This window comes from Oncorhynchus masou, chromosome 6 (assembly GCF_036934945.1).
Source record: "Oncorhynchus masou masou isolate Uvic2021 chromosome 6, UVic_Omas_1.1, whole genome shotgun sequence".
NCBI lineage: Eukaryota > Metazoa > Chordata > Actinopteri > Salmoniformes > Salmonidae > Oncorhynchus > Oncorhynchus masou.
In genome coordinates this window covers 23,977,464-24,003,502 of record NC_088217.1, presented here as the reverse complement: position 1 = coordinate 24,003,502, position 26,039 = coordinate 23,977,464, and the positions used below count along the sequence as shown (strand labels likewise).

The 26,039-nt window shown below is 44.5% G+C and overlaps 1 protein-coding gene across 1 annotated transcript in view; it reads left to right on the top strand.

Moving 5' to 3' along the window:
- The window catches only part of LOC135541706 (receptor-type tyrosine-protein phosphatase gamma-like), a 257,842-nt gene extending 233,740 nt beyond the window's left edge, over positions 1 to 24,102 (top strand). Inside the window, exons 14-29 of the mRNA XM_064968018.1 lie at positions 5,377 to 5,468; positions 10,522 to 10,613; positions 16,103 to 16,199; positions 16,291 to 16,373; positions 16,548 to 16,682; positions 16,914 to 17,048; positions 17,647 to 17,819; positions 18,048 to 18,183; positions 18,374 to 18,520; positions 18,742 to 18,835; positions 19,131 to 19,207; positions 19,621 to 19,749; positions 19,874 to 20,020; positions 20,324 to 20,466; positions 20,545 to 20,680; positions 20,920 to 24,102. Coding sequence (XP_064824090.1) covers positions 5,377 to 5,468; positions 10,522 to 10,613; positions 16,103 to 16,199; positions 16,291 to 16,373; positions 16,548 to 16,682; positions 16,914 to 17,048; positions 17,647 to 17,819; positions 18,048 to 18,183; positions 18,374 to 18,520; positions 18,742 to 18,835; positions 19,131 to 19,207; positions 19,621 to 19,749; positions 19,874 to 20,020; positions 20,324 to 20,466; positions 20,545 to 20,680; positions 20,920 to 21,066 — 1,963 coding nt within the window. The 3' untranslated portion in view covers positions 21,067 to 24,102. The remainder of the gene's footprint in view (positions 1 to 5,376; positions 5,469 to 10,521; positions 10,614 to 16,102; positions 16,200 to 16,290; positions 16,374 to 16,547; positions 16,683 to 16,913; positions 17,049 to 17,646; positions 17,820 to 18,047; positions 18,184 to 18,373; positions 18,521 to 18,741; positions 18,836 to 19,130; positions 19,208 to 19,620; positions 19,750 to 19,873; positions 20,021 to 20,323; positions 20,467 to 20,544; positions 20,681 to 20,919) is intronic.
- The last annotated feature ends 1,937 nt before the right edge of the window (positions 24,103 to 26,039 follow it).

Below are 26,039 nucleotides of genomic sequence, written 5' to 3'. Positions count from 1 at the left end.
TTACAGGAGGCTGTGAGGTGTGTGTTGTGTGGCTGTGTGTGTTGTGGTGTGTGTGTGTGTGTACAGGTGTGTGTGCGTGTGTGAGGCTGTGTGTGTGTGCATTTACCTTATTCCAGCAGGGTGTTGTTGTGTACTCTGGTGGTCACCATCTATTGAGTCATTACTGTGTGGGCGGCAGGAAGCCTAGTGGTTAAGACCGTTGTGTCATTGACCAAAAGTTCGCTGAATGCCCAAGCCAACTATGTGACAAATCTGCCGACGTGCCCTTGAGCAAGGCTGTGAACCCTATTTGCTCCCCTAATTTGCTCTAGATAAGTGTCTGCTAAATTACTAAAAAGTCAAATGTAAATAACATCAGCAGGCTTGTAAATAGGGCTGGTTCTAACCACCCAGCATTTGATCAGTTATGTAACTGGCAGCTCTGTCTATGTAATTATATTGACCACCTTGCTGCTAACAACAACCTGAGAATGATGACGATATGTTGTGTTAATACTAGAAGTCTTTCTCGGGTCCAAAAAGTTGGACCCATTCTGAAATGGACCTGGGGCTTTCCCACCTGGACCCAATATGCATAAATACATGTTTTTATATAGAGAGACCTGTTACGAACAGACCAGAGGAAAACTACACCTGTTCCCTATAGACCTGGTCGGATCCAGATCCGGGCCTATCCGAGTGCCAATTTGTGTTAGCTAAAACGGATACAATGATGTCATTATATTGACAACTGTGTACGGGAAGGACCAAGCAGGCATGAGAGACAATTGATTAGGGTGAAGTGCAACTATTAGGAGGTTTATTTTGGCAAACTTAGTTTTTATTACAAAGTTAGAGAAATCAATAACAATAGTGCATAAAAATAGTAATTAAAGGTCTGAATAAAAGTAAAAAAATGAATAAAATGAATAAAAAATGAATAAAAGTAAAATGTGCTAATGCCTCAAACGTATAAGGTAAATGTATAACTGCTGTCTGCAGAGTGAGTAACTCAAATGAAGGGTTACCTGTATTCATTACGCCAGATTCTGATGCAAAACGATTCTTAAATGGAATTAAACGAAGAACCTACAGTTGAAGTCGAAAGTATACATACACCTTAGCCAAATACATTTAAACTCAGTTTTTCACAATTCCTAACATTTAATCCTAGTAAAAATTCCCTGTCTTAGGTCAGTTAAGATCACCACTTTATTTTAAGAATGTGAAATGTCAGAATAATAGTAGAGAGAATGATTTATTTCAGCTTTTATTTGTTTCATCAGATTCCGAAGTTTACATACACTCAATTAGTATTTGTTGTAGCATTGCCTTTAAATTGTTTAACTTGGGTCAAATGTTGTGGGTAGCCTTCCACATTGACCAAATAAGTTGCTGAATGCCCACAGCCAACTATGTGACAAATCTGCGGGTGTAACTGAGCAAGGATTTGTAGGCCTCCTTGCTCCCTAATTTGCTCTAGATAAGTTCTGGCTACAATTTCTAAAATTGAGGTCAAGGGTAAATGGTGATGGCCACTCCAATACCTTGACTTTGTTGTCCTTAAGCCATTTTGCCACAACTTTAGAAGTATATTTGGGGTCATTGTCCATTTGGAAGACCCATTTGTGACCAAGCTTTAACTGACTGATGTCTTGAGATGTTGCTTCAATATATCCACATAATTTTCTTGCATCATGATGCCATCTATTTTGTAAAGTGCACCAGTCCCTTCTGCAGCAAAGCAGCCCCCCAACATGATGCCTCCACCTCCATGCTTCACGGTTGGGATGGTGTTCTTCAGCTTGCACGCTGGCCAAACAGTTCTGTTTTGGCCAAACAGTTCTATTTTTGTTTCATCAGACCAGAGGACATTTCTCCAAAAAGTATGGTCTTTGTCCCCATGTGCAGTTGCAAACTGTAGTCTGGCTTTTTTATGGCGGTTTTGGAGCAGTGGCCTCTTCCTTGCAGAGCTGCCTGTCAGGTTATGTTGATATAGGACTCGTTTTACTGTGGATATAGATACTTTTGTACACGTTTCCTCCAGCATCTTCACAAGGTCCTTTGCTGTTGTTCTGGAATTTGTTTTCACTTTTTGCACCAAAGTACGTTCATCTCCAGGAGACAGAACGCATCTCCTTCCTGAGCGGTATGACGGCTGCATGGTCCCATGGTGTTTATACTTGTGTACTATTGTTTGTGCAGATGAACTTGGTACCATCAGGGGTTTGGAAATTGCTCTCAAGGATGAACCAGAGTTGTGGAGTTCTACAATTTTTTTTCTGAGGTCTTGGCTGATTTCTTTTGCTTTTCCCATGATGTCAAGCAAAGAGGCACTGTTTGAAGGTAGGCCTTGAAATACATCCACAGGTACACCTCCAATTGCCTCAAATGATGTCAATTAGCCTATTAGAAGTTTCTCAAGCCATGACATCATTTTCTGGAATTTTCCAAGCTGTTTAAAGGCACAGTCAACTTAGTGTATGTAAACTTCTGCCCCACTGGAATTGGGATACAGTGAATTATAAGTTAAATAATCTGTCTGTAAACAATTGTTGGAAAAATGACTTGTGTCATCCACAAAGTAGATGTCCTAACCGACTTGCCAAAACTATAGTTTGTTTACAAGAAATTTGTGGAGTGGTTGAAAAACGACTTTTAATGACTCCAACTTAAGTGTATGTAAACTTCCGACTTCAACTGTACCTGTATTTGTCCAATAGAAACTCTGGTTTTAGTAGCAGAACGTTCCGTTTGCAGCTGTTTGGACCAATGATTCCACCCCTGAAGCCATAAGGTTAGCTCACAGAATATAACGGCAGTGGCCAGTTACACATCTCTGAGGCAGGTAGACAAAGACACACATCATTTATCAAGGATCTAGAACAAAACGTGTTTTGCATTAACATGATAGTTTTAAATATACAGTACCAGTTGTGCACACGTTTGGCATTCTCTCAACCTGCTTAATGAGGTAGTCACTTGGAATGCATTTCAATTAACAGGTGTGCCTTTTTAAAACATTATTTTGGAATTTCTTTCCTTCATAATGCATTTGAGCCAATCAGTTGTTTTGTGACAAGGTAGGGGGGTGGTATACAGAAGATTGCCCAATTTGGTTAAAGAAGTCCATATTATGGCAAGAACTGATCAAACAAGCAAAGAGAAATGACAGTCCATCATTACCTTAAGGCATGAAGGGCAGTCAGTCCGGAAAATGTGAAAGTTTCTTCAAGTGCAGTCGCAAAAAACATGAAGCGCTATGACAAAACTGGCTCTCATGAGGACCGCCACAGGAATGGAAGACCCAGAGTTACCTCTGCTGGAGATGATAAGTTTGTTAGAGTGACCAGCCTCAGATATCGGCAATTTACTGCACCTCAAATTGCAGTAAATTGCTTCACAGAGTTCAAGTAATAGACACGTCTCAACATCAACTGTTCAGAGGCGACTGCGTGAATCAGGCTTTCATGGTCAAATTGCTGCAATGAAACCACTACTAAAGGACACCAATAAGAAGAACAAACTTGCCTGGGCCAAGAAACATGAGCAATGGATATTAGACCGGTGGAAATATATCCTTTGGTCTGATGTGTCCAAATTTAAGATTGTTGGTACCAACAAACGTCTCTTTGTGAGACACAGAGTTGTTGAAAGGATGATCTCTGCATGTGTGGTTCCCACCGTGGAGCATGAAAGAGGAGGTGTGATGGTGCTTTGCTGGTGACACTGTCGTGATTTATTTAGAATTCAATGCACACTTAACCAGCATGGCTACCACAGGCTTATGCAGCAATCTGGTTTGCGCTGGTTTGCGCTTAGTGGGACTATCATTTGTTTTTCAACAGGACAATGACCCAAAACACACCTCCAGGCGGTGTAAGGGCTATTTGACCAAGAAGGAGAGTGATGGAGCGCAGAGTAAAGAAAAAGCAGCCAACAAGTGCTCAGCATATGTTGGAGCTCCTTCAAGACGGTTGAAAAAGCATTCCAGGTGAAGCTGGTTGAGAGAATGCCAAGAGTGTGCAAAGCTGTCATCAAGGCAAAGGCTGGCTACATTGAAGAATCCAAAATATAAATATATTTTGATTTGTTTAACATTTTTACATCATTCCATCATTCCATATGTGTTAATTCATAGTTTTGATGTCTTCACTATTATTCTACAATGTATAAAATAGTAAAAATAAAGAAACTCTTGAACGCTTAAACATATTTCCATGGAAATACATGGGCTCTCTCCCCCCAATAGTGACCGAGGATCGCTATGGGGCGCAATTGGGCGATGTAGGCTTGTACACAATCGCCCAACCTTAGCACACACACACTCTGTCTGTCTGTGTGGTTACAGTAGGCTCATGTATGTCAATGGTTTTAGGAACTGCAGTAACATCAGGCAGGATTTAGGCTCCCAACTGCCTAGCCAGTTGTAGCTCAATCTTGGGTCCAATGATCACGTTCCCGCACTGACTGTGTGGAGGCTCGTTGACTTAACGTTACGTTAGCCTACATGCTACACATGCAAAGCTATATCAGCCACGACTTACTGTTCTTTGTGCAGCTTCAAATGTTGAACAAAGTTGGAAATTGTTGCGCCTCCTTGTGTAATCTTCCTGCATGTTTTGCAAGTTGCAATCCGTTTTCTGTTAATACAGTGTCGTCTTTATATCCAAAAATAATAATTTGGGGTATCATCTTTCCAAGGGCTCTCCTCTGTGTGGTACTGGTGGTGATGTTGGGTTTACTCTCCTCTGTGTGGTGATGTTGGGTTTACTCTCCTGTGTGGTATTGGTGGTGATGTTGGGTTTACTCTCCTCTGTGTGGTACTGGTGGTGATGTTGGGTTTACTCTCCTCTGTGTGGTACTGGTGGTGATGTTGGGTTTACTCTCCTCTGTGTGGTACTGGTGGTGATTTAGTTTTTACTCTCCTCTGTGTGGTACTGGTGGTGATGTTGGGTTTTACTCTCCTCTGTGTGGTACTGGTGGTGATGTTGGGTTTACTCTCCTCTGTGTGGTACTGGTGGTGATGTTGGGTTTACTCTCCTCTGTGTGGTACTGGTGGTGATGTTGGTTTTACTCTCCTCTGTGTGGTACTGGTGGTGATGTTGGTTTTACTCTCCTCTGTGTGGTACTGGTGGTGATGTTGGGTTTACTCTCCTCTGTGTGGTACTGGTGGTGATGTTGGGTTTACTCTCCTCTGTGTGGTACTGGTGGTGATGTTGGTTTTACTCTCCTCTGTGTGGTACTGGTGGTGATGTTGGTTTTACTCTCCTCTGTGTGGTACTGGTGGTGATGTTGGGTTTACTCTCCTCTGTGTGGTACTGGTGGTGATGTTACCTCTCCTCTCTTCTGTGTGGTGATGTTGGGCTATCTCTCCTCTTCTGTGTTAATCTACAGGAGGTTTTTCCAGACAGCTCACTTCTATGTGGAGGACAGTAATTCTCCCAGGGTGGTGGCCAATGAGAACATCCCTGTCATTCCCATCCCAGGTAAGACACACCTTCTTTAATACACCATAACACACATGAGAGCCCAATTCAATCCAACCTGCTTTAGCAATATTTCTGTGTTTATAAACTATTGCCCAACCCCTTCCTGGTAGTTTTTTATAGTAGCCACAACCGTTCTGTGACCATTTTCTTGTCAACGTTTTTGTCCCCACTCTTTAAGTCAAGCCTTTTTCTTTGTTAGTCATTATCTGCTCTTGTTAAGGATAGGATACATTCTAGTGAGAGTTTAATACTTTTGAATGGGCCAATCTACTTCTATTTTACTCAGTGGCTTACACCCTGAGTGCATGTAAAAGTGCTTGTGACCTGCTCTATTAGGAGTGATGTGAGAGGGTTCTTCTCTGAGAGAGTCCAGTGTAGAGACACCTGGTCAATAACACAATGAGAAGACAGTGCTGTGTGTAGTGCATAGCGTTCCTTTAAAGAGAGCAGACTCTCAGGGACTCAGAGGGACTATGGCACTACGGCCCAGTTCAAAGCAATGATGGTTAACTTAAAGAACCCAGCTGATGTCTGTATTGACTCTCCATCCATTCTGCTTTTGTCTCTTTTCTCTCTCTCCCCCCACTTTTGCTCACTCTCTTTCCCCCCACCTTCGCACGCTCTGTCCCCCTTCCTCGCTCGCTATCTTCCTGTTCCCCTTCCTTGCACGCACGCTCTGTCCCCCTTCCTCGCTCGCTATCTCCCTGTCCCCCTTCCTCGCACGCACGCTCTGTCCCCCTTCCTCGCTCCGCTATCTCCCTGTTCCCCTTCCTCACACACACGCTCTGTCCCCCTTCCTCACTCGCTATCTCCCTGTTCCCCTTCCTCGCACGCTCTGTCCCCCTTCCTCGCTCGCTATCTCCCCGTTCCCCTTCCTCACATGCACGCTCTGTCCCGCTTCCTCACTCGCTATCTTCCTGTCCCCCTTCCTTGCACGCACGCTCTGTCCCCCTTCCTCGCTCGCTATCTTCCTGTCCCCCTTCCTCACTCGCTATCTTCCTGTCCCCCTTCCTCACTCGCTATCTTCCTGTCCCCCTTCCTTGCACGCACGCTCTGTCCCCCTTCCTCGCACGCACGCTCTGTCCCCCTTCCTCACTCGCTATCTTCCTGTCTCCCTTCATCGCACGCACGCTCTGTCCCCCTTCCTCACTCGCTATCTTCCTGTCCCCCTTCCTTGCACGCACGCTCTGTCCCCCTTCCTCGTCCCCCTTCCTCACTCGCTATCTTCCTTCCTGTCCCCCTTCCTCACTCGCTATCTCCCTGTCCCCCTTCCTCACTCGCTATCTTCCTGTCCCCCTTCCTTGCACGCACGCTCTGTCTCCCTTCCTCGCACGCACGCTCTGTCCCCCTTCCTCGCTCGCTATCTCCCTGTCTCCCTTCCTCGCACGCACGCTCTGTCCCCCTTCCTCACTCGCTATCTTCCTGTCCCCCTTCCTTGCACGCACGCTCTGTCCCCCTTCCTCGCGCGCACGCTCTGTCCCCCTTCCTCACTCGCTATCTTCCTGTCCCCCTTCCTCGCACGCACGCTCTGTCCCCCTTCCTCACTCGCTATCTTCCTGTCCCCCTTCCTTGCACGCACGCTTCTGTCCCCCTTCCTCACTCGCTATCTTCCCTGTCCCCCCTTCCTTGCGCGCACGCTCTGTCCCCCTTCCTCACTCGCTATCTTCCTGTCCCCCTTCCTCGCACGCACGCTCTGTCCCCCTTCCTCACTCGCTATCTCCCTGTCCCCCTTCCTCACTCGCTATCTTCCTGTCCCCCTTCCTTGCACGCACGCTCTGTCCCCTTCCTCGCACGCACGCTCTGTCCCCCTTCCTCACTCACTATCTTCCTGTCCCCCTTCCTTGCACGCACGCTCTGTCCCCCTTCCTTCTATCTCCCTGTCCCCCTTCCTCGCGCACGCTCGCTCTGTCCCCCCCCTTCCTCTTCCTCGCTATCTTCCTGTCTCCCTGCACGCACGCCTGTCCCCCTTCCTCGCACGCACGCTCTGTCCCCCTTCCTCACTCGCTATCTTCCTGTCCCCCTTCCTTGCACGCACGCTCTGTCCCCCTTCCTCACTCTATCTCCCTGTCCCCCTTCCTCACTCGCTATCTTCCTGTCCCCCTTCCTCGCACGCACGCTCTGTCCCCCTTCCTCACTCTGTCCCCCTTCCTATCTTCCTGTCCCCCTTCCTGCACGCACGCACGCATCTTCCTGCACGCTCTGTCCCCCTTCCTCACTCGCTATCTTCCCTGTCTGTCCCCCCCTTCCTCGCACGCACGCTCTGTCCCCCTTCCTCATCTTCCTGTCCCCCTTCCGCTATCTTCCTGTCCCCCTTCCTTGCACGCACGCTCTGTCCCCCCCTTCTATCTTCCTGCGCACGCACGCTCTGTCCCCCTTCCTCGCTCGCTATCTTCCTGTCCCCCTTCCTCGCTACGCATGCTCTGTCCCCCTTCCTCACTCGCTATCTCCCTGTCCCCCTTCCTCGCGCGCACGCTCTGTCCCCCTTCCTCACTCGCTATCTTTCTGTCCCCTTCCTCCGCATCTTCCTGTCCCCCTTCCTGCACGCTCTGTCCCCCTTCCTCGCACGCTATCTTCCTGTCCCCCTTCCTCACGCACTATCTCCCTGTCCCCCTTCCTCACACGCACGCTCTGCCCCCCTTCCTCACTCGCTATCTTCCTGTCCCCCTTCCTTGCACGCACGCTCTGTCCCCCTTCCTCGCGCGCACGCTCTGTCCCCCTTCCTCACTCGCTATCTCCCTGTCCCCCTTCATCGCGCTCTGTCCCCCTTCTCTCGCTATCTCCCTCGCACGCTCTGTCCCCCTTCCTCACTCGCTATCTTCCTGTCCCCCTTCCTTGCACGCACGCTCTGTCCCCCTTCCTCGCTCGCTATCTTCCTGTCCCCCTTCCTTGCACGCACGCTCTGTCCCCCTTCCTCGCTCGCTATCTCCTGTCCCAATTCCTCGCGAGCACGCTCTGTCCCCCTTCCTCGCTCGCTATCTCCCTGTCCCAATTCCTCGCGCACACGCTCTCTCTCCTTCCTTGCTCACGTGCTTTCTCCCCTTCCTTGCTCACGTGCTCTCTCCACCACTCCCTCTCTTTTCTCCTCTATGTGGAGACGAACTGCTTCTTTCTGTACAGACAAGTTAATATACCATCTCAGAGAACAGAGTGTTGTGTTTATATAACTGTGATTGTTGTACAGCATCTGAAATGCTAAATCCATCCCCCACTGGACTGTAATGTGAGGGGTTTAATGAGCAGGAAGAAAACGGAGAGAGGGGGTGCATGGAGCCAAAACTCTGACACAGCTGGTCTAGTGTGTTTGCCTGCCTGCACATGAATGTCTTTGTTCCACCTTTCATCACATCCCTTCTCTCCTGAATAAAGGCTAAATGTGTGCACAGCTGCACAGTTCTAGCAAATCCAAATGTGCCCATAGTATTTTAATCAGCTCCATTGATTAGTGTATAAATGGAAGACAGTTGACAAATGGACACTCAAACAATCCCCCAATCACCTTTAACCATGTAACCATTGAAGTGAGTCAGGGAGTGCCTGTCTGTCAGTGGACCCAGCTGGGAGTGTTATTGGCTGTAATATCACACACCAGCACCAGCAGACAAACCCAGCAGCTGTTTCCTCTGTCACACACACACACACACACACACACACACCCTTTGTCCTGATGGCTTTCTCTGTGTGACAGTAGCCTCCCCATCACCTCTCCTCCCTAATGGATAATTTGGGACTGATGTGGCTCATCTGACACAGATGCCACCCCCTCTAAACATCCATATTAGACAATTATGGCTCTTTGTCCGCCAGTGACTGGTCTAGCTGTGGTGTGATTCCCATTGCTCTGTGTGACATGGCTATTAAGTGTTCTTCTCAACATAAACGACAACAAGTCTAGATGTGTCCACACATTCATCATTTTTATCTGTAAGAATCTCGGGGAAGCATTTCAGTGTGTGATGATGATGATGCGTGACATGTGTTATTCATATCTGTACTACTGGGGTAGTTAATTAGTCTCAGTGGGAGGCTGTGTGAGATGTGCTGATTTAGGATCAGTTTTGCCTTTTAGATCACATTGAATGAGATATAATGGACAGGGAGGACCTGATCCTAGTGCAGCACTCCTACTCTGAGACGTTTGGCCCCATATATGTTCTTCCTTGAAAGTGTCTGTGGGAGAGGCAGTGAACGCCTAGCAGATTGCTGGTTCATTTGTAATGCTGTGCCACACTAGAGTAGCGCAGTGGTACGTTGGAAATCTAAGGGATACAGGCTGAAGGGATATTAAAATACCTGGTCTTTTATTTGTCTGTCTGAAATGTGGAAGCAGTTACAAACGTAGGGAGGTTCTAGACAGGATATTAATATTGTTATTTACACCTTCACAAAGTATTCACACCCCTGGACTTTTTACACATTTTGATGTTATAGCCTGAATTTAAAATCAATCTAAATTTAGATTTTGTTTGTGTCAGTGTGTCACACGCTCGGTCACACACTCACTCAATTCAATTCAAGGCTCGTTATTGGCATGGGAAACATATGTTAACATTGCCAAAGAAAGTCACTCTCTCTCTGCCATTGTGAAAAAGTGTGATATGTCCACATTTGTGTCTTTCTAAGTGTGGTATGTCCACACGTGTCTTTCTAAGTGTGGTATGTCCACATTTGTGTCTTTCTAAGTGTGGTATGTCCACATTTGTGTCCTTCTAAGTGTGGTATGTCCACATTTGTGTCTTTCTAAGTGTGGTATGTCCACATGTGTCTTTCTAAGTGTGGTATGTCCACATTTGTGTCCTTCTAAGTGTGGTATGTCCACATTTGTGTCCTTCTAAGTGTGGTATGTCCACATTTGTATGTCATTTGTGTCTTTCTAAGTGTGGTATGTCCACATTTGTGTCCTTCTAAGTGTGGTATGTCCACATTTGTGTCTTTCTAAGTGTGGTATGTCCACATTTGTGTCCTTCTAAGTGTGGTATGTCCACATTTGTGTCTTTCTAAGTGTGGTATGTCCACATTTGTGTCTTTCTAAGTGTGGTATGTCTTCCTACAGATGACATGGATGCCATCCCTGTCAGGCAGTTCATCAAACACATCATGGAACTCTACTCCAACAACTTGCACGGGTTCTCTGAGGAGTTTGAGGTAGGAAGTAACACAATACATTTTGATCTCTCAGCCTTTCTCCGATTGTTGAGGGGGAGTGTGTGTCTGTGAGTCTATGATTTTCAGGTGTATGTCGTCAGTGAGTGTAGTTGTGTACATTACTGCCTATGTGTGTGAGTGTATAGGTGTGTACAGTACTGCCTATGTTTGTGTAAACACTATGACATGTGAACAGGGCATATGCAGTATGTATACTGAGAAAATATATAAATACAACGAGTTGACTGATTTACAGTTCATTTCAGGAAATCAGTCAATTTAAAGAAATCCATTAGGCCCTAATCTATAGATTTCACATGACTGGGCAGGAGTGCAGCATAGGCCCACCCACTGGGGAGCCAGGCCCAGCCAATCAGAATGAGTTCTTCCTCACAAAAGTGCTTTATTACAGACAGAAATACTCCTCAGTGTCATCAGCAGTCCGGGCGGCTGGTCTCAAAGGATCCCGCAGGTGAAGGAGCCGGATATGGAGCTCCTGGGCTGGTGTGGTTACACGTGGTCTGCGGTTGTGAGGACGGTTGGGCGTACTGCCAAATTCTCTAAAACAACATTGGAGGCAGTTTATGAGAGAGAAATTAATATGAAATTCTCTGGCAACAGCTCTGGTGGACATTCCTGTAGTCAGCATGCCAATTACATGCTCCCTCAACTTGAGGCATCTGTGACATTGTGTTGTGTGACAAAACTGCACATTTTGGAGTGTCCTTTTTATTTTCCTCAGCACAAGGTGTACCTGTGTAATGATCATGCCGTTTAAAAATACGATACGCCACACCTCTCAGGTGGTTGGATTATCTTTGAAAAAGAGAAATCCTCACTAACAGGGATGTAAACAAATTTGTGCACAAAATCTGAGAGAAAAAAGCTTTTCGTGCGTATGGAGCATTTCTGGGATCTTTTATTTCACCTCATGAAACATGGGACCAACACTTTACGTGTTGCTTTTAATATTTTTGTTCAGTGTATTTATACTGAAAGAAGTGTGTGTTGTGGAGCAGATGGCTGAGTGTGAGGCAGGTTAATTAACAGTCTAGTTGCTGGTTGACTGGACAGGAACACACTGTCTCTGTGATCAGGTGGAGGCTCAAAGCTAACACTTCTCCAGAGGGAACACACTGCACGCACTGCACACAGACACACAGACGCACACAGGTGGGTGCAGGTGAACCTACATTATTCATACTATGTCAATCAAACAGAGTACAGACATACAGCCGCAACACTAGATGTATGGATTAGAGGTCGACTGATTTCATCAGATTGGCCGATTAACCTGCTCCTTCACCTGCGGGATCAAATCCTTCTGTTCACCTTCTGTTCACCTGATTTAGAATTCCTCACGATCAAATGTAGACCGCATTATCTACCAAGAGAATTCTCTTCGATTATAATCACAGTCGTATATATCCCACACCAAGCAGACACATCGATGGCTCTGAACGAACTTTATTTAACTCTTTGCAAACTGGAAACCATTTATCCGGAGGCTGCATTCATTGTTGCTGGGGAACAAGGCTAATCTGAAAACAAGACTCCCTAAATTTTATCAGCATATCGATTGCGCAACCAGGGGTGGAAAAACCTTGGATCACTGTTACTCTAACTTCCGCGACGCATATAAGGCCCTGCCCCGCCCCCCTTTCGGAAAAGCTGACCACAACTCCATTTTGCTGATACCTGCCTACAGACAAAAAAATTAAAAAAGAAGCTCCCACGCTGAGGTCTGTCCAACGCTGGTCCGACCAAGCTGACTCCACACTCCAAGACTGCTTCCATCACGTGGACTGGGACATGTTTCGTATTGCGTCAGATAACAACATTGACGAATACGCTGATTCGGTGTGCGAGTTCATTAGAACGTGCATTGAAGATGTCGTTCCCATAGCAACGATTAAAACATTCCCTAACCAGAAACCGTGGATTGATGGCAGCATTCGCGTGAAACTGAAAGCGCGAACCACTGCTTTCAATCAGGGCAAGGTGTCTGGTAACATGACTGAATACAAACAGTGCAGCTATTCCCTCCGTAAGGCTATCAAACAAGCTAAGCGTCAGTACAGAGACAAAGTAGAATCTCAATTCAACGGCTCAGACACAAGAGGCATGTGGCAGGGTCTACAGTCAATCACGGACTACAGGAAGAAATCCAGCCCAGTCACGGACCAGGATGTCTTGCTCCCAGGCAGACTAAATAACTTTTTTGCCCGCTTTGAGGACAATACAGTGCCACTGACACGGCCTGCAACGGAAACATGTGGTCTCTCCTTCACTGCAGCCAAGGTGAGTAAAAGATTTAAACGTGTTAACCCCCGCAAGGCTGCAGGCCCAGACGGCATCCCCAGCCACGCCCTCAGAGCATGCGCAGACCAGCTTGCTGGTGTGTTTACGGACATATTCAATCAATCCCTATACCAGTCTGCTGTTCCCACATGCTTCAAGAGGGCCACCATTGTTCCTGTTCCCAAGAAAGCTAAGGTAACTGAGCTAAACGACTACCGCCCCGTAGCACTCACTTCCGTCATCATGAAGTGCTTTGAGAGACTAGTCAAGGACCATATCACCTCCACCCTACCTGACACCCTAGACCCACTCCAATTTGCTTACCGCCAAAATAGGTCCACAGACGATGCACACTGCCCTAACCCATCTGGACAAGAGGAATACCTATGTGAGAATGCTGTTCATCGACTACAGCTCGGCATTCAACACCATAGTACCCTCCAAGCTTGTCATCAAGCTCGAGACCCTGGGTCTCGACCCCGCCCTGTGCAACTGGGTACTGGACTTCCTGACGGGCCGCCCCCAGGTGGTGAGGGTAGGTAACAACATCTCCTCCCCGCTGATCCTCAACACTGGGGCCCCACAAGGGTGCGTTCTGAGCCCTCTCCTGTACTCCCTGTTCACCCACGACTGCGTGGCCACGCACGCCTCCAACTCAATCATCAAGTTTGCGGACGACACAACAGTGGTAGGCTTGATTACCAACAACGACGAGACGGCCTACAGGGAGGAGGTGAGAGCCCTCTGAGTGTGGTGTCAGGAAAATAACCTCACACTCAACGTCAACAAAACTAAGGAGATGATTGTGGACTTCAGGAAACAGCAGAGGGAACACCCTCCTATCCACATCGATGGAACAATAGTGGAGAGAGTAGCAAGTTTTAAGTTCCTCGGCATACACATCACAGACAAACTGAATTGGTCCACTCACACAGACAGCATCGTGAAGAAGGCGCAGCAGCGCCTCTTCAACCTCAGGAGGCTGAAGAAATTTGGCTTGTCACCAAAAGCACTCACAAACTTCTACAGATGCACAATCGAGAGCATCCTGGCGGGCTGTATCACCGCCTGGTACGGCAACTGCTCCGCCCTCAACCGTAAGGCTCTCCAGAGGGTAGTGAGTTCTGCACAACGCATCACCGGGGGCAAACTACCTGCCCTCCAGGACACCTACACCACCCGATGTTACAGAAAGGCCACAAAGATCATCAAGGACATCAACCACCCGAGCCACTGCCTGTTCACCCCGCTATCATCCAGAAAGGCGAGGTCAGTACAGGTGCATCAAAGCTGGGACCGAGAGACTGAAAAACAGCTTCTATCTCGAGGCCATCAGACTGTTAAACAGCCACCACTAACATTGAGTGGCTGCTGCCAACACACTGACACTGACTCAACTCCAGCCACTTTAATAATGGGATTTGATGAGAAATGATGTAAATATATCACTAGCCACTTTAAACAATGCTACCTTATATAATGTTACTTACCCTACATTATTCATCTCATATGCATACGTATATACTGTACTCTATATCATCGACTGCATCCTTATGTAATACATGTATCACTAGCCACTTTAACTATGCCACTTTGTTTACATACTCATCTCATATGTATATACTGTACTCGATACCATCTACTGTATCTTGCCTATGCTGCTCTGTACCATCACTCATTCATATATCCTTATGTACATATTCTTTATCCCCTTACACTGTGTATAAGACAGTAGTTTAGGATTTATTAGTTGATTACTTGTTGGTTATTACTGCATTGTCGGAACTAGAAGCACAAGCATTTCGCTACACTCGCATTAACATCTGCTAACCATGTGTATGTGACAAATAAAATTTGATTTGATTTGATTTAATTAGGGACGATTTCAAGTTTTCATAACAATCAGATATCGGTATTTTTTGCGCCGATTTGCCTATTTTATTTATTAATATTTTTTTATACTAATTTAACTAAGCAAGTCAGTTAAGAACATTCTTATTTTAAATGATGGCCTAGGAACGGTGGGTTAACTGCCTTGTTCAGGGGCAGAACAACAGATTTTCACCTTGTCAGCTCGGGGGATCCAATCTTGCAACCTTACAGTTAACTCATCCAACGCCATAACGACCTGCCTCTCTCTCGTTGCACTCCACAAGGAGACTGCCTGTTACGCGAATGCAGTAAGCCAAGGTAAGTTGCTAGCTAGCATTCAACTTATCTTATAAAAACAATCTAGACATTATCTAGCGTGTCCTGCGTTGCATATAATCTGACTGAGCATACGAGCATACAAGTATCTAAGTATCTGACTGAGCGGTGGAAGGCAGAAGCAAGCGCGTAAACATTCATTCAAACAACACTTTTGTGCGTTTTGCCAGCAGCTCTTCGTTGTGCGTCAAGCATTGCGCCGTTTATGACTTCAAGCCTATCAACTCCCGAGATGAGGCTGGTGTAACCGAAGTGAAATGGCTAGCTAGTTAGTGCGCGCTAATAGCGTTTCAAACATCACTCGCTCTGAGCCTTGGGGTGGTTGGAGAGGGACGGAAGCTATACTGTTACACTGGCAATACTAAAGTGCCTATAAGAGCATCCAATAGTCATAGGTTAACGAAATACAAATGGTATAGAGGGAAATAGTCCTATAATTCCTGTAATAACTACAACCTAAAACTTCTTACCTGGGAATATTGAAGACTCATGTTAAAAGGAACCACCAGCTTTCATATGTTCTCATGTTCTGAGCAAGGAACTGAAACGTTAGCTTTCTTACATAGCACATATTGCACTTTTACTCTCTTCTCCAACTCTTTGTTTTTGCATAATTTAAACCAAATTGAACATGTTTCATTATTTACATGAGGCTAAATTGATTTTATTGATGTATTATATTAAGTTAAAATAAGTGTTCATTCAGTATTGTTGTAATTGTTATTATTACAAATAAATAAACAAATCGTCCGATTAATCGATATCGGCTTTTTGGTCCTCCAATAATCGGTATCGGCGTTGAAAAATCATAATCGGTCGACCTCTAGTATGGATACACACACAACTATACAGACCGTATAATAATAATCATGTTTCTAATATAATTCAAACATATCAGACCATTTGATATTAACTGATCAGACCATTTGCTGTTTGAAAAATAAATAGTTTTCTTCCCCTCTTGACCTCTCTCTCCCTAGGAGGTTCAGCGTTGTACGGTGGACCTTAAGATCACTGCAGAACATTCCAATCATCCTGACAACAAGCACAAAAACAGATACATCAACATCGTGGCCTGTAAGTCAACACTGACGGCCTGTTATATTCATGTGTGATGTTAAAAAGGCAATGCAGAATGAGACTAATATTCCTTTCATCTATCTCCCAGACGATCACAGTAGGGTGAAGTTACGACCCCTGGCTGGCAAGGATGCTAAACACAGTGACTACATGAACGCTAACTATGTAGATGTAGGTCAACCAATGGCTTTAGATGTATTTAGTTGCTATTCTAAGTGTTTTTATTGTGTACTGTGTTCTCTTTCTCTGTCATTATATATGCTCTGGTACTCACCTTATGTGTACTGTACTTGCGCTCTGTGTGAGGGTACTGCTGTCACTCAGCCCCTCGTCTCCTCTCAACAGGGTTACAACCATCCCAAGGCCTACATCGCCGCCCAGGGCCCTCTTAAGTCCACGTTTGAGGACTTCTGGAGGATGGTGTGGGAACAGAATACCGGTATCATCGTCATGATCACCAACCTGGTAGAGAAAGGAAGGGTAGGTGGTCTCTCTCTGACTGTTGGTGTTACTGTTGTCTTTCACAATGGATGATATACAGCTGGCTTTTAAAGAGCGTATCATATTGTTGTTTGACAGGGAAGTTAAGATAAATACTCTTGTCTTTTTCAGAGAAGATTAGATTAATACTGTTGTCTTTTTCAGAGAAGATTAGATTAATACAGTTGTCTTTTTCAGAGAAGATTAGATTAATACTGTTGTCTTTCACAGAGAAAATGTGACCAATACTGGCCCACAGAGAGCAGCGAGGAGTATGGCAACATTGTGGTGACTCTAAAGAGTACTAAAGTTCACGCCTGTTACACACTGAGACAATTCCTCATACGGAACACCAAAGTCAAAAAGGTATGTCCCAGTGCTACAATACCCGTACAGTACGTCTACAGTACTACTGAGATGTTTGTCCATAGTGCTTGTGTTGGGGACACCTCCGCTTAGGGCTGCTTTCCCCAGACACACATTAAACCGAGTCCTGGATAAAATCACGAAGAATCATGTTCAATAGAAATCCTCCATTGAAATTGTTGTTGGACTAGGCCTAAGGAAATTGTTTTTGGACTAGGCCCAAGGAAATTGTTTTTGGACTAGGCCTAAGGAAATTGTTTTTGGACTAGGCCTAAGGAAATTGTTTTTGGACTAGGCCTAAGGAAATCGTTTTTGGACTAGGCTTAAGGAAATTGTTTTTGGACTAGCCCCTAAGGAAATTGTTTTTGGACTAGGCCTAAGGAAATTGTTTTTGGACTATGCCTAAGGAAATTGTTTTTGGACTAGCCCCTAAGGAAATTGTTTTTGGACTATGCCTAAGGAAATTGTTTTTGGACTAGGCCTAAGGAAATTGGCCCTTTAGTCAGCAGGTCTTCCCTTGTGTCCCTTATTCTTTCATATCTGCCAGGTGGACATACTCCAGCCAGTTCAATCTTAAATGTCATCCATGTTGTTTCAGGGTCAGAAGGGCAACCCGAAGGGGCGTCAGAACGAGCGGATGGTGATCCAGTATCACTACACCCAGTGGCCTGACATGGGCGTTCCGGAATACACCCTACCTGTCCTCACCTTTATAGGGCGCTCCTCTGCAGCACGCGCACCTGGCATGGGCCCTGTCCTAGTGCACTGCAGGTACAATAGCTCTCTCGAAAAATGATGTTCTCTAAACATGGACTACGCCCATGTTTACTGCAGAGAGGGCGATGCTCTATCCTAGTGCACAAAATCATCTTCCTCATCATAAGAAGTAATCAGAAACACCACTAGTTTTCATTGATGTCTCGTCTACGGTCAGTAATACAGCTCCTTCTATGGGTCTCCTGTGGTAGTTAGTAGGTAACATGTGTTTTGGTTGTATAGTGCTGGAGTCGGGAGGACGGGTACGTACATCGTCCTCGACAGCATGCTGCAGCAGATCAAAGACAAAAGCACAGTCAACGTCTGGGGCTTTCTCAAACACATCCGCACACAACGCAACTACCTGGTCCAGACAGAGGTGTGTGTGTTTGTGTGTGTGACAAATGACACCTCCGATAAACCTACAAAGTTCATACAGCTACAGTAACTGCCGAAGAGAATGTCATCTCCTACACAATGTTACACTAGCTAGAGAGATCTTCTCCATCAGCTCAGTGGTTCTCTCCAGTCTAATTCCTCCTCCCTCTGCCCTTCCCCTTGGACTATAGGAGCAGTATGTGTTCATCCATGATGCCCTGATGGAGGCCATCCTGGGCAGTGAGACAGAGGTACCCGCCTGGCAGCTCCATGGTTACGTCAACAGCATCCTCACCCCCGGCCTGGGGGGCCGCACCCGCCTCGACAAGCAGTTCAGGGTATGATGAACCTCAGCCTCCTTTGGTGTAGCATAGTGTAGTTCGTACTGTATGTCTTTCAAACTATAAGGAATAGAGCCTTTTAGAGACTCCATAGTTGAAGGACTACAGTGTACTGAACACTGTAATACATGTCACATACATACATAATAAACATTAAACCCGTTCGTGGTGAGATGTTTCTATCTCACAGCACGGTCTTGCTGCCTCTATCTCTCCAGCTGCTGACCCAGAGTAACGGCAGCTTCGTGGAGTGTTTCAGCGCCCAAAAAGACTGCAACAAGGAGAAGAACCGCCACTCCTCAGTAGTTCCATGTGAGAACAGTATTTCTAGAGACACTATCCCAGGCTACATTATCAATTACTCTGTCAATTCTCCATCATCTACTGCACTGAGTGAGATAATGAGGTGTCCTGCTTTGCCAGTTCACCCTGAGACATTATAGAAAGAGTTTGAGTTTATTTACCCGGCCATGTTATTTTGCCATAGGGAGAGTGCTTTAGTTGCCACAGCAACAATTACTGTATGTTCATTATTATCTAGTACTGTGTCATGGCACCCTAACGCCATGGGTGTGATTGAATGCATGTATTTTTTCTCCCGCTCTAGCGGAACGAGCTCGCGTAGGACTGGCCCCTCTCCCTGGAATGAAAGGCACAGACTATATCAATGCCTCCTACATAATGGTATGATACTGCTATAACGCACACACCACACAATGCTCACCACACACACTCTGTCGAATGATATCTTCTGTTCCCTTGATGATTATAATTACTCTGCATTTCAAACTGTGATTGTGTGAAGCCTCTTACTGAATAATAGTCAATTATTTATTATAAGGAATAATTAACACTGAGAAATTGAGACAAGGGCCTGTACACAGTACTCATCACATTCCGACCGTAACTTTTTTAAACTCATTTAGATCAAATGTAAAACCTAACGGACACAACAGACACAAAACCCAACAGACACCTTCTGATGTTTAGACAACGTAAAAGTAATTGGGTAATCATGTTATAGAAGATTTTCTGAGTTGTTGACTATGTATATGTATGAGTGCTTACATATTGATCTTCAACCATGGGCCACGCAGGGTTACTACAGGAGTAATGAGTTCATCATTACCCAGCATCCTTTACCCCACACCACCACAGACTTCTGGAGAATGATCTGGGACCACAATGCCCAAATCATTGTCATGCTTGCAGACAACCATGGTTTGGTGAGTAGAGTAGCTGGCCAGAAGGTTACAACATTTAGTCAAGTAGCGCTCTACTGTTCTCGCCTGGTTACACACACATACATTACACACATCTAACCTGTATGTCTGCTGTATGTGTATTTAGGCTGAGGATGAGTTTGTGTACTGGCCGAGCAGAGAGGAGGCAATGAACTGCCTAGCTTTCACCGTCACCCTGATCAGCAAGGACAGACTGTGTCTCTCCAACGAAGAACAGATCATCATCCACGACTTCATCTTGGAGGCCACGCAGGTACAGTAACCCTTCACCTTTGACCTTTCACAAGTAAACTCTCACCTGTGTGGGTGTATAAAACCCTCTCAGACTCTGTCATACCTGTACGCAGATGGCAGGGCCATGTGTGTCCCAGAGTGATCCATCAAGCTAGATAGGAAAGTAGTATTTGAATACATTTATAAGTTAATTATTCCCATTAATACAAACTAAGTGTCATCAGATGGGCTTGAGCTAAACTACAGTGCTGGCCTGAGGTAGCGGTACTGAATAGTCAGTGTCCTAGTTGTCTGTCTTGTCTAATATCTGTCCCTCTAACAGGATGACTATGTCCTGGAGGTGAGACATTTCCAGTGCCCTAAATGGCCCAACCCCGATGCCCCTCTCAGCGGTACCTTTGAACTCATCAACGTCATCAAAGAGGAGGCTATGACCCGAGACGGACCCACCATTATACACGATGAGTAAGTGTGTGTGTCTGCATGCATGTATTGGTATATCAGGCATATGTATGTGTGTTAACATGTCCATGTCCCTGGTAGATTTGGGGCAGTGTCTGCAGGGACTCTGTGTGCCCTCACCACCTTGTCTCAGCAGTTGGAGAGTGAAGGGGCTGTGGATGTCTATCAGGTGGCTAAGATGATCAACCTCATGAGGCCGGGAGTCTTCACAGACATAGTGAGTTCACCCATGACCCAGCCAGGAGGATTGGTGCTGTCAGGCTTCAATAATCGCCAATAAGCAATAACTTTTTTAACTTAAGCAAAATCTCCAGTCAGTCATAGGAACAAATATCACTTGGTGGGTTGTCATTGCTCATTCTGACATGTCAACAATCTTAGAATAGACCTAGAAGTATCATTTAAAGTTGTAACATTTGTCTCTCTGTCTTGCTCTCTCCCTGTGCCTCTGTCCAGGAGCAGTACCAGTACCTGTACAAGGCCATGCTGAGCCTGGTGAGCAGCAGAGACAGTGGGATCAGCCCCATCTACATGGACACTAATGGAGTGGTGGTCATCATTGACCAATCAGATCCTGCTGAGAGCATGGAGTCGCTGGTCTGACTAGTCTCTGATATGACTGGTCTGACTGACCACACCATCCGGCACTTCATTTGTACAACTCTGAGGAACAAAGAGAACTTTGGCGGACTTTCCTTGAGGCCTTTTTAGCCAGAAATATTGGTTAAATGAATAACCTGATTACCTTTTTTACACTGATATAAACTTTTTTGATATTTATTTTTTTCTTCATAATTGTTTGTCTTAATTGTTATCCTGCTGAGAGTTGTTAACTGTTACATTGTTTCACGTGAGGAAAAAGAAAGCGTCTCTGTCCAGTTTACACTACACTGTCGGTGTTACTGCCTAAAACCCCGTTAGATAATACAGTACCATTAACGAGACCCTGGCTCCACTGTACTCTACACTCATTGGATCTCTTTGGATTGTGGCAAAGAACAGACTTTAGCTTCAATGAATGAAGAATGAGGACCAAGGACAACCCTGAAGGTCAACATGATCCAGTCCAATAGATTTCTAAATACAGATTATCAGAGTCCAGTGTATGACAGTACAGCTCACTTAACAAGCATTGCAACACTATCATCGGGTCAACTCTTCGGTAAGACTTTATTGTCGTAGTCTGTCTGTAGATGCTCTACAGATTTATCAGTAAGATTTAAACTCTATTAGCCATAACCCTTATCCTAATCCTAAATTTAACCCTTACCCTAAACCTTATTCTATACCTGACTCTGACTGTAACCTTAGCAAGCAGTTGCTTATCAACAGATCGTTTGTTGATGGTATGCCCATCTGTAGATGCTCTATTAGGACTATCCAAATAAAGTATACCCAACGCTTCTTATTCAGTAAAACCCACCTTATCCCAGGAGCATTTATAATCTGTAGATTATACATACTATTCCTTTATTACCCAAATATCTCCATTCTATTTGTAAATTGTACCCATTACTTAGATTTTTTTTAAAGTGGTATTACAACAACTACTGTGAACATGCATTGCTTTATATTATGATTTCTATTGTTTTGTAATCCATATGACTATATACTTGATCATGTTAAGCAGCTGGTTTTGTATACTCTGTCATTTCTCCTCTCACCTTGTGTGGATTGGTGCTTGGACACACTGAGACCCATATTGTCAATTTTGTTTTAATAAATGATACTAGTTAGTTTCTGAACCCAGGTCTACATGTGACTCGCTTGGCATCAATTGTTCCATTACAACGGAGTTTACGTCATATTAAACATGGCTTTCATTTTACCATATGAATGGAGTTCTTGGTCTAAACATAATCTGGAGGGTGAAGTGTTTTACTGTCATTATAACCAAAGACATGGTTGAAAATTGCAACAAAGTTGTTTGCCCAAAATGTAAACAAGTGTCACATGAAGCTTTTATCCTAAAAACCAGTCCAATGTGTCAGTCCATACTGCTCCATGTTGTTTTAACTGGGCTAAAATAGGTTGTTTTTATCTAACGCCTACACCAAACCACAATATCTACTTTACCCATCTATACTGTATCCTGTAGCTGTACCCTGTACTGATACATACATCTACTTTACCCATCTATACTGTATCCTGTAGCTGTACCCTGTACTGATACATACATCTACTTTACCCATCTATACTGTATCCTGTAGCTGTACCCTGTACTGATACATACATCTACTTTACCCATCAATACTGTATCCTGTAGCTGTACCCTGTACTGATACATACATGCTGTATTTTCCTATTTGTTCCTATTTTTTGCTCTTCTCTCTCAACGAGTATCTTGTTAAATGAAGTCACAACTCTCCAACATTTGAAGAAAAGTCCTGACTTACTATGGCTGCATTTACACAGGCCGCCTAACTCTTTTGACCAATCCTAGATTTTTTTTACATCAGATCTTTTTCAGATCTGATTGGTCGAAAGACCAATTAGTGAAACAAATATCAGAATAGCACTGCCTGTGTAAACACAGCCTACATGCTCATTTGTCACAAAATTGTTATTGGCAGCAAAAAAAAATGTTTTTGCCTGTCACTATTATTGTTATTATTATTCACTTTATGCTTAATAGTAATAACATTAGTGTAATTTGCTATTTCAAGGTCATGTACATATTTACTTCAAGGACCAATCTTCTTGGAAGTTATAATCTATGCTGTGTGATCCTCATAGACCTTTATATTTTCATATTAAGCTTTTTTCTTTAACATTATCCTAGTCTCACTCATTGTATTTGTGGAGAGTATGTAGGAATTAAGGGCTCTATTCAATCTGTGTCGCAGAAGTTCAGCGTTACAACTTGATAGAAATTTAAAGGCAATGTTCCTGCGTTAGCGGAGACTGCATTCACGTAAACGCTGCATTTCGGAAATTACCTTTCCATTTCTATAACGCAATCTGTAACGCTTCAGCGAATAGAGCCCCAAGGCTCCAAATAAACAAGTAGACCGACATCACATTCCAGCACAAGTCCATGACTGCATCTAAAATAGCACCCTATTCTCTATATAGCGCCATACTTTTGGGCTCCTGAGTGGCGCAGCATTCTAAGGCACTGCATCTCAGTGCTAGAGGCGTCACTACAGACCCTGGTTCGATTCCAGGCTGTATCACAACCAGCCGTGATTGGGAGTCCCATAGGGGTTTTGTTCTTAGCTGACTTGCCTAGTTCAATAGAGGTCAAATAAAATGAAATTCTTTTGGTGAAAAAGAGTCCACCATATAGGGAATAAGGTACCATGATCCTTTTTTTGTTCTGTCTGGGTAAAGAATGTTATTACTCCCCTTTTGAATATCAGACCAATTTGTGCTATGGATGGAAAACATCCAGGGAGTCACTGAGTTTGCTTCCTCAATCCATCTAAGCAAGTTCAGCATTCATTCTATTTTGTAAACTTGAAGATAAAGAAATGTTTTTTCCATTTATTATATTCTGTCATTGTATGATTGTACCATGGTGTTGCATTACTATGGTACTGTTATATGATATCATGTTATTGAAGTTTAATAGTGCTATTTAATACGTAAATTGTATTGCTATACATTAAATAAAGTATTGGTTTTGATGTACTTCAACCTGGTGTTGTGTATTTGTCAGATTGACCAAAGTATAAGGCAAGGTTTGAATTGGGTTGTGTCACGTTCTGACCATAGTTCTTTTGTGTTTTCTTTGTTTTAGTGTTGGTCAGGACGTGAGCTGAGTGGGCATTCTATGTTGTATATCTAGTTTGTCTATTTCTATGTTTGGCCTGATATGGTTCTCAATCAGAGGCAGGTGTTTGTCATTCTCTCTGATTGGGAACCATATTTAGGTAGCCTGTTTTGTGGGTGGTTGTCTTCTGTCTTTGTGTCTAAGCACCAGATAGGACTGTTTTGTTTTTTTCACATTTGTTATTTTGTAGTGTTCACGGTTGTTGTCCTTATTAAAAATGTTGAACACTAACCACGCTGCATTTTGGTCCTCCTCTCCTTCAACGGAAGAAAACCGTTACAGGTTGTACTATTATCAAATACAATTTTAATTGTCACATGCTTTGTAAATATTGTTGAAGTCGGAAGTATACATACACCTTAGCCAACTACATTTCAACTCAGTTTTACACAATTCCTGACACTTAATCCTAGTAAAAATTCCCTGTTTTAGGTCAGTTAGGATCACCACTTTATTTTAATGTGAGATGTCAGAATAACAGTAGAGAATTATTTATTTCCGCTTTTATTTCTTTCATCACATTCCCAGTGGGTCAGAAGTTTACATACACTCAATTAGTATTTGGTAGCGTTACCTTTAAATTGTTTAACTTGAGTCAAACGTTTTGGGTAGCCTTCCACAAGCTTCCCACAATAAGTTGGGTGAATTTTGGCCCATTCCTCCTGCCAAAGCTGGTGTAACTGAGTCAGGCTTGTAGGCCTCCTTGCTCACACACACTTTTTCAGTTCTGCCCACAAATTTTCTATAGGATTGAGGTCAGGGCTTTGTGATGGCCACTCCAAAACCTTGACTTTGTTGTCCTTAAGCCATTTTACATTTACATTTAAGTCATTTAGCAGACGCTCTTATCCAGAGCGACTTACAAATTGGTGAATTCACCTTCTGACATCCAGTGGAACAGCCACTTTACAATAGTGCATCTAAATCATTTAAGGGGGGGTGAGAAGGATTACTTATCCTATCCTAGGTATTCCTTGAAGAGGTGGGGTTTCAGGTGTCTCCGGAAGGTGGTGATTGACTCCGCTGTCCTGGCGTCGTGAGGGAGTTTGTTCCACCATTGGGGGGCCAGAGCAGCGAACAGTTTTGACTGGGCTGAGCGGGAACTGTACTTCCTCAGTGGTAGGGAGGCGAGCAGGCCAGAGGTGGATGAACGCAGTGCCCTTGTTTGGGTGTAGGGCCTGATCAGAGCCTGGAGGTACTGCGGTGCCGTTCCCCTCACATTTTGCCACAACTTTGGAAGTATGCTTGGGTCATTGTCCATTTGGAAGACACATTTGCGACCAAGCTTTTACTTCCTGACTGATGTTTTGAGATGTTGCTTCAATATATCCACAAGTTTCCTTGCCTCATGATGCCATCTATTTTGTGAAGTGCACCAGTCCCTCCTGCAGCAAAGCACACCCACAACATAATGCTTCCACCCCCGTGCTTCACGGTTTGGATGGTGTTCTTTGGCTTGAATGCATCCCCATTTTTCCTCCAAACAAATTGATGGTCATTATGGCCAAACAGTCCTATTTTTGTTTCATCAGACCAGAGGACATTTCTCCAAAAAGTACGATCTTTGTCCCCATGTGCAGTTGCAAACCGTAGTCTGGCTTTTTTTATGGCAGTTATGGAGCAGTGTCGATAAAGGACTCGTTTTACTGTGCCTATATATACTTTTGTACCTGTTTCTTCCAGCACCTTCACAAGGTCCTTTTCTGTTGTTCTGGGATTGATTTGCACTTTTCACACCAAAGTACGTCCATCTCTAGGAGACAGAACACGTCTCTGTGTTAGCCCTAGTAAGCCAGTGACT